This window comes from Alexandromys fortis, unplaced genomic scaffold (assembly GCF_014885135.2).
Source record: "Alexandromys fortis isolate MF-2015 unplaced genomic scaffold, M_Fortis_MF-2015_v1.1 scaffold_176, whole genome shotgun sequence".
NCBI classification, from domain to species: domain Eukaryota; kingdom Metazoa; phylum Chordata; class Mammalia; order Rodentia; family Cricetidae; genus Alexandromys; species Alexandromys fortis.
The window spans coordinates 2755942-2765041 of NW_026068070.1; the positions used below are offsets into that span (position 1 = coordinate 2755942).

Sequence of the window (9100 nt, forward strand, 5' to 3'; positions counted from 1 at the left end):
GGATTTTAACTGACTCTAATCCAAGTAACATCTCACTTGCTCTTGTACTGATTGTCCCCTCCCACACACACACTACATGTTTCTAGGTATTAAAAGGTCGTGATACAGGAGTTGTGATACCTGAATTTACTTTCAGATAGATTTTTTTAAATAGTGTCTTTACTTATTCTTCGAGAATTTCATACAGTACCTTTTGATCATTTTCATTTCCTCTCTCAAACTCATTTCAGATTCTTATTTCCTCCTGACCCATCAAGTTTTATGTTCTCACTCTTATCTTCTAGCAAAACAGATAAATAAAGAACATATCCATGTTGGCTGACTTGCTGGCAATTGTGACTTACCTGAAGTGTGGTCAATATACTGTCAATTTATTGAAGAAAAACTGATTTTTTATCACTCAACAACAACCAAAGTTCAATAATCTCTAGTTAGTGGTAGCACTTTTTACCCAATTCACCTCCTCAACACTGAGATACTATCCAGCTTGAGCTTATGTCCTGTTCACGATGTCACTGTCTTTGAGTTCATATTTGCATCTGCCCTGCTGTGTCTGGAAAGCATCTGTTTCTTTGAACTCATCTACCACATAGCATCTTACAATTCTTCTGTCATATTCTTTGAATAGATACCTGAGACTTGAAGAGAAGGCTGTGATACAGACATTCCATCTAGAGACGAGCATCCCAAGGTCTGTTATTCTCTGCCCATTAACCAATTATCGATTTCTGTGTTAATTGCATTTATTGTAAGAAGAAACTCCTCTGTGGAGAGTTGAAAAGAGCACTGACCTATGAGCTCAGCACTAAGTCACCAGGAGTCCTTTTACATGGATAGGCCATTGGAACTAGGGGGGAAATTGCTAATATTATTCTGCTAAGTGAAAATAACAATAAAATGACCTTTCAGATAGTGTGAAGGTGTATTTTAAATGACAGTATAAGGAATTATTTAGGACTTGCATATCATAGCACAAGCCAAAATTTTCTTTTAACTATGACTATACGAATAATGAGTACATTTTGTCTTTTTAAAATAAACTACATGTCCACTAAAAGTACTATTGTGAAGAGAAAAAAAAATCTTTTGCATAACACAGTATATTTTTGTTGTCAACTCTTGTTAATATGAAGCCTGAGCTTTAGTAATGGGCTGAAAACTGAAGAAATGATGACATTTGCATCATTGGAAACACGCTTCCTCTAGACAAGATCCTTTTATACTTACTGCATTTAGTACTTTGACACTGTGTTTTATTTGCTATCAGTGGTTTATTGGCATGTTAATTATATGTGGTGATTGTTACTTGTCCATAAATGTGTATAATGCACTTCAGTCATATTCAATCTTTTCTTACTTTCATTGGTTATTTCCCTCTTCTCAGATATTCTCCCACCTTCTACTTTACTGCTTTGCTTTTGCGTGACCCAGTAAGTTTCTTTAGAGTTCTTCAAGGCAATCTTCTACTTGCCGGCCTCTAGTTATTCCAGTACCATTTGTTAAAGATGCTTTCCTTTTTCTATTGTACCATTTTGGCTTCTTTGTCAGAAACCAGGTGTTCATAGATGTGTGGATTAATGTCAGAGTCTTTGATTCAATTCCATTGGTCCAGATGTTTGTTTTTATGCCAATGCCAAGCTCTTTATATTACTATAGCTCAATAGTAGAGTTTGAAGTCAGTGATGGCAAGGCATCTAGATGTTGCTTTTTTGTATAGAATTGTTTTAATTATTCTCACTTTTTTTTCCATATCAAGTTAAGTACTGTTCTTTCAAGGCCTGTGAAGAAGTGTGTGTATTTTAATGGGATTGCACTTAATTGGTAGATTGAACTGGTAAGATTGCTATTTTTGTTAGGTTGATCCTTCTTGTTTAAGAGCATTTTTTGATATCTTTTTCAGTTTCTTTTATTTAGAGAGTTAAAATTCTTACCATATTTGTCTTACTTTCATTTGTTTGGTTAGTGTTACCCCAAAAATATTTTATATTTGTGGCTATTGTAAAGGGTGATGATTCTGTGATTTCCTTCTTAGCCCATTTATCGTTTGCATATATGAGGACTACTGATTTTTTAGTTGATTTTGTATCCTGAGAATGTTTTTTTTAAAGGTTGGAAAATTATTTTATGAAGCCTTAAGAAGCACTGCAGATAATTGGACTAATCCAAGTTTAGATACAATCTAATAGTTCAATTCTAAAATAAAAGTTATAGGTGAACCATGAAATTTCCTAATACTTGACGTTCATACATTGCTCTGATGTTCTAAAAGGACTCTGCGGAAACAGTGTCTACAGGTGGTGGGCTTGTGGAAAAACTCAGGTGTATCTGTGTGTCATGTCTAGCACCCAAGATTATATGAACTAGGAGACAAAGATTTTATGCCTGAACAGCAGAATTAGAGGACAGGACACTAAGACCGGGGTCTCTCTGTAAATGCTTTTCAAAGCATGGGATCTGGAAAAGGAAGAGACATCTTGTTTCAAAGCCTGAAGTTTTTCTCAGGACTGAAGTCAGAATTGTAACTGCACAGAGGAGAAAGGGAAGCGTTTCCAATTTAATTGTTCATCTGTGTCGTCAAGTCCAGTATACCTGAGATAGGAACCACTGCAATAAGAAAGGAAGTGACAGGTTCTCCTGAAGGAAGATCAATTGTTGCTTAATTACGCCTACTGCCCTGGTCACCAGGTGTGAACTGAGTCGCCAGCCTAATGTTTCACAGCACCAAGACGCTTCAGTAATGGTTCGTCATAAACCCAGCACTCTCCATCTTCATGGAAGAGCCTCGTCTCCCACTGAATTTCCTTCTCCTTCCTTTCTCGGGCTTCTGTTCTTTGTCTTTCTTCAAGTCTGTGCTTTGCTTCTGTTGCTGCATCAATGTCTCTGATTTTTAAATTGAAAGTGACATCCTTCCAAAGGCAGCGGGACTCATACTCGTTCTGATCTTCCAATTTCCTCACTTTTTTTCTTGATTATAGGCAACTTCTTGGTATCTACAAAGATGGTATTTTCCCTTGTTGCATATTTTGCATACATGATAGCATTCCATTCCCCTTCAATTGAGCAGAAAGATTTCTTGTCATTTGGAGAAAAATTCTCTGCAGTAATTCTGTGCTTCTTGCCCCCATAGAAAGGTTTAGTGTGGAACCCATTTTGGAGCAGTTAATATTGCATTCTCCTCCTAATTCCACCCAGGGCACTGTCAGGATAGACCTTCCATAGCCATTGGGGAAGGTGAGGATGTAGTGCTCATCGTACTCCAGACAAGAGACACAGCCCTGACCTATGTTGTGTACCCCAATTGACATCCCAAGGAATTTTGATTTAGTCCAGATATGAGCATTGAATTGTATCTTCTTGTTAAAACACTCAGCGTAAAAGGCTGAAATGGGTGGATGATGGGAAACTTGCTCAGCCACAAACATTACACTGTTCTTAGAAACCCAGGGTACCTGCCCTTCTGAAACAAGCTCCGCGCTCTCTTCAGCATCGTTCAGCAGTGTCCAATGGCACTGAAAGATCTCGCCCAAGATAGGATTGTACGGCTTTTTGGCTACTGATCCTCTCCTTCCAGCATGGAAAGCTGAGAGGTACCATTTCACAACCTGAACCATTCGATCCTTGGGATCCTTCTGGTCACTAATGCTCACAAACAGGTCCGGATGGGCGAAAAAATCTGCATACATTTCTAAACGAGATCTTCTCTCAAGAATAAACGTTGGAAGAACTACCTTGGTAAGGTCCATTCCGAGCCTGACTTGTGATAAGAGGTGCATGATAACGCTCTTGTGCTCCTCCACTGATCCCGCCTCCCCTTCATCATCTCTGTCCTCATGGGAATCAAAAAGATCAGCATCACTTGTGCCATTGGACATGGAGGAATCCAGTGACTCTGTGGTGTCTGGGCGCTTTAGGCTATTTCCAGAGCTGCTGTGTGTCAAGACCGAGGCAGATCCTGAAGAATCTATTAAGCGCTTTGGGGATGAGCCACTTTGATGGAATTCATCAATATCATAGAACTCATCTTCACTGCTAGAGTAAGAGAACTCTGGGACTGTATTTGGAGACAAGCTGACATGGCTGGGAGGAGTTAGACTGCTGCTAGGTGGTGAAGTCCCACTGCCTGTACTATTTGGTGTTGGAGTCTGATGATGTCCCAAGGTAGCTAACACAGGTCCAACAGGGAAGGAAGATGGAGGCTGATCTGACTTACACAACTGAGCAGGTTCTGGAGGTAAGACAGTCTGGGAAGGCATTGTGCTGATCACAGGTTCCAAGGGACTAGGTTGGCATATTGCATCTACAGGATTAATAGTACTGATAATTCCATCTGCGTGCTGCTCCGCGTTACTCTGGTCTTTAGCAATCTGTAGCAACACAATGCAGTGCTTAATTGATTCTACCGTACTATTTGTTGTGTCTTTGAGAGTTTCAACTTTCTCTGTTCATCATCTTTACAATTCTGAAGCTTGTCATCAAAAAGTTCTAATTGTTCTATCAAGATCTGCAGGTAAGCGTCAGCCTCTGTAAGTTTCTTATCAAAGTCTTGGACACAAGGAACAAATCCTGAATCCAAACCTTGAAGCTGGAGAGTATGTCGAAGAATGGTTTCTTCTAAGGCATAGATCCACTTCTCTCGGACATCGGCATCTCGAGCCTGGAAGTGGAAGGTTTTCTGATCAACAGTTATTGTGAAGGTGCTGTCGTCCTCATTGTCTATACCAATCACAGCTCCCCTGAGTCTAACGCAGCCTTTTCGAGAGCCTCTCATCATTTTGTCCTTGGACGTGAAATAGGAGAGCAGCCCCGCATTGTAGTCCAACACGAACCAACGGTACTGCCAGCCCTTCATCACGTTAGTCCATTTGCTCAGCGGCCCTTCCACGATGGACACCATCTAGGGAGCCGCCAATGACCTCCTGAGAATGTTTATCAGATGTAGGAGATTCCGGGTTGAGTTTTTGGGGGTCAATTATGTATACTATTATATCATCTGTGAATAGCTATAGTTTGACTTCTTCCTTCCCAATTTGTATCCCCTTGATCTCCTCTTGTCTTATTTTTCTAGCGAGAACTTTAAATGCTCTATTGAATAGCTATGGAGACAGTAGACAACTTTGTCTTTTTCTTGTTTTTAGTGCAACCTCTTCGCTGTAGGAGGTCCTTTTTTTCTATGTGTTGCTTGTATTGGATAATGAACAAAGAAACTGCCTTTGGCTGATAGGGCAGAACTTAGGTAGATGGGGAAGATGGAACTGAATGCAGGGAGAAAGAAAAGCAGAGTTGGAGGGAGATGCCATTAAGTCACCAGTGACAGACACTGGGAATTTTACCTGATAAGCCACTGCCACATGATACACAGATTAATAAAATTGGGTTAAATTAATATAAGAGTTAGCCAATAAGAAGCTAGAGTTAATGGGTCAAGTAGTGATTTAATTAATATAGTTTCTGTGTGATTATTTCATGGCTAAGCTAGCCGGGCGCCCAGGAGGAACAAGCTTGCCCTACACCTACACCGTTTTGAATTTTTCTCTGCTGAATTTGATGTTGGCTTTTGACTTCCTGTAAACTGCTTTTATTATGTTTAGATATGTTCTTTGTTCCTTGATATTTCCAACACCTTTGTTATGAAGAGGCTTTGGGTATTGTTTAAAGATTTTTAGCATCTAATATGATGATAATGATATTTTTTTAATTTCAGTTTGTTTATATGGTGGGTTACATTGAAAGATTTCCATATTTTAGAATTAAAAAGTTATTTAATGATTGTATACCTCACATCTTCTATTTTACTGGCAAAGGAAGTAAGATATACAAAGATTTAAAGGATTGCAGTAGTTACAAATCTGTTGTTAGAGATTTCTAAGACATTAGTGCACTTTGAGTCCCAATCCAATTATTTATGATAAAGTAGGTTTCTTGCTGGAGATTAAATCCAGAGCTTCATGCATGTTATATAAGCAGTTTCTATAATTAAGCTACATCTGAAGGTTCAAACTAGGTTTTATAATCATTTGAAATATCTATGTTCACTTAATAGGTGAAACTTTAATGAAGTGTAAGTGCAAATATGTGTGTACATTTGTTGTGTACCTATTTTTGTATATGTATACATTTGCCTTTCAAATATAGTTATTTTGTTGCAACAAGTTTCTCTCCTTATTAGATATTCATGGGGCTTATATTACAAATATATGTTTGCTGTCTATGGTCACACACTGACAGAAGAACAATACTGAGTGTCGGAAAGCACTATTTTGGGAAAAACAGTAGGAAATAAGCAATTGGCTTCAGAAAACTTATAATTAGGAGAAAATAGATAATTTTCCTGTTAATAATTGCTTGGACTCTGTAAGAATGAGTGGAGCAGACTCATACCCAGTTGTAATCCTTTATATTTAAAATTATAGAACTCAGTATAACAGAAGAGTTAAAAATGAATGCCACTGAAGTAAAAGTTCAAAAAGAGATCCCTGATGCTAACAGTTAGGCATTTCTCTCCTTTAAGGTGCTACTAGCTCCATATTTACATCCACTTACCCACAGTCTGAAATTTTACTATATTTTAAGGATGCCTGACATTATTGTTTTTTTAGATCCTCTTACCCTCTTAGGAAACTTTCGGGTAAATCAATTGCCTGGGAATGATCCCAGTGAATGAAGTCACCTGGACCCAAAATAAGTGCCACAGGTTCTCTTTAAATTTGGATTCTGGCTTTGAATATTTAATCTACATTAGAGTAAATATAGAAACCAAACTAGAAAACCAGACAGGGACAGTTGACAAGAAAAGTACTCAATGGAGACAGATAATTGAGCATAATTTGAAAGAAAGAAAAAAGGAGGACAATTTAGGGAAGTTTTAACAGGAGGGGTTGGGAAGGCAGAATAAATAAGTTTGAATACCTCCAAAGAGAATGTGCTCCTAGATGTCAGTTCAATCACTAGGTATATATCCTGGTCACACTGCCAGAGGCCCCACAGACCTCCGAGTATCACAACTGTCCCCCACATTCAGTGGGTCTAGTTTGGTCCTATGCAGCTTCCCCCACAATCAGTCCAGAGTCAGCGAGCTCTCACTAAATCTAGTCAGCTGTTTCTGTTGGTGTCACCATCATAGTCTTGACCCCTTTGCTTATATTATCACTCCTCCTTCTCTTGGACTGATCTCTGGAAGCTCAGCCCAGTACTTTAATGTAGATCTCTGTATCTACTTCTATCAGTTGCTGGATGAAGGTTCTAAGATGACAGTTAAGCTAGTTATCAATCTGATTACAGGGGAAGACCAGTTTAGGCATTCTCTCCACTGTTGCTTTGGTCTTAGCTGGGATCATCCTTGTGGATTCCTGGAAATTTTCCTAGTGCCAGTTTCTTGCTGATACTTTGCTCAGCCTAGATATCGGTAAGAGGGTCTTGCATTGAACTGAAGTTTCAGCTTTGTTGACTCCCCATGGGAAGGCTTATCCTTTCTGAAGGGTGGATGGAGACTTGGGGGGAAGAGTGGGGCGGGAAGCAGGGAGGAAGTGGGAATGGGATTAGCTATGTAATATGAGAAAGGATTGTACTAAAAATCGTTATAAAAAAGAAAGGAAAAAATATGTTTGACTGTGACATATTAAAACCTTGTGTTTTAGCAACTTCCTAAAGTACATGTGTCTTTAAATATTGCTTCCCTATGTATGGAGGGGAATGGGGAGTGCTTCTGCCAAATGCCATAGTTTATCTAGCAAAACGTTTAGAACTCGGTGTGGAAGATAGCCCCTTGAGTTGTTGGTTCATAGTGGTGCTTTACCATACATCCTAACACCAAGAAAGTATTGCTTTAATCCAAATCCACTACAAAATTGAGGGTCAAACCCCTTTGCTGAAGACACTACATGCTTATGTCACAGCACACAGAAAAATCAAGCTGATACTGATGTGGAAGCCTGTTGTTTATTGTTATTAGCTTTTGTATTGCTAGGAGGTAATGTGTGGACTGCTGGAAGGAAAAGTTGACATTTGTCTCTCAATTGTCCAACAGGTATCACGAAAGTATGATGACTTGAGTTGGAATCCCCAGAATCCAGTTAAAAACTCAATTACAGCACGTGCTGATAATTACAGCCCCAGGGAAAGAGTGTTGCTTCTTTCTTTACCTTTTCTGCTTTTTTCTTTTGTTTTGAAGCAGGGTATCTCTGTGTAGCCCTGGCTGTCCGGGAATTCATTCTGTAGACCAGGATATTTCTAACTCTTATATACACCTGCTTCTGCCTCCTGTGTTCTTGGATTAAAGGTGTGCTCTACCATACTCTTCTTAGAATTTTCTTATGTACAAACATTCATGTCCAAACACAAGGGTTCTTTTTCTTTCCCTCTACCTGTCTCTCTCTGTGTTTTTCTACATCTCTCCTGTCTTTCACTCTATATCTTTCTCTGTCTGTGACTGTCTCTCTTGAATAAGCACACACACACACACACACACACACACACACACACACACACACACACCATTATTGTCCTATTCTAATGTTACTCCTTGCCAGGGAGCACTTTTAGCTGACACACAGCTTAAGTATGTACATCACAGAAAATTATCTAAATATTCTCTTTCAAGGTTTTATTTAAATCTAGATAGAAAACATTTTCTCAAAGTTAATGTGCATTTAATTTTAGAATTATTTCAACCATATTTTTAAATTATCAGAAAGGGATATGAATTATAAAATATGTTTAGTTTAATCCCTCACCATTAGTCTGATGCTAATTTCCTATAGTCCCTGCTGCAGATACTTGTATTGCACTCTGTTTTGGCACACTTAGGAGATAGGCTTATTGTGAAGCAGTCTATAGTTTCATGGGAATGTAGGCTGAAATATTCAGTAAGTTTATTGTTCTATAATTGACTTAAAAGGTCAGGTTTCTTTGAAGTCAATCAATTCTGTGTTGATCCTTCATGTTTGCTTATCTTTATGAAAAGTTCATAGATACATTTGTTCTATGTTTCTATTCTTAAATTTCATAGGACTTTGGACTTTCCACAGGGCAGGGAACCCTGACTGCCCTTCAGACTGGAGAGGGAGGGGGAGAGGAGTGGGGGGAGGGAGAGAGGAGAGGGAGG

The 9100-nt window shown here is 38.9% G+C and overlaps 1 protein-coding gene across 1 annotated transcript; it reads right to left on the reverse strand.

The window, feature by feature from the left end:
- Positions 1-2214: 2214 nt before the first annotated feature.
- Positions 2215-4894, reverse strand: LOC126487888 (oxysterol-binding protein-related protein 9-like). Its single transcript, XM_050120929.1, is given in 4 exon segments — positions 2215-2963; positions 2965-3146; positions 3149-4432; positions 4435-4894. Coding segments are annotated over 4 exon segments (2184 nt in total). The 3' UTR covers positions 2215-2705.
- Positions 4895-9100: the final 4206 nt, after the last annotated feature.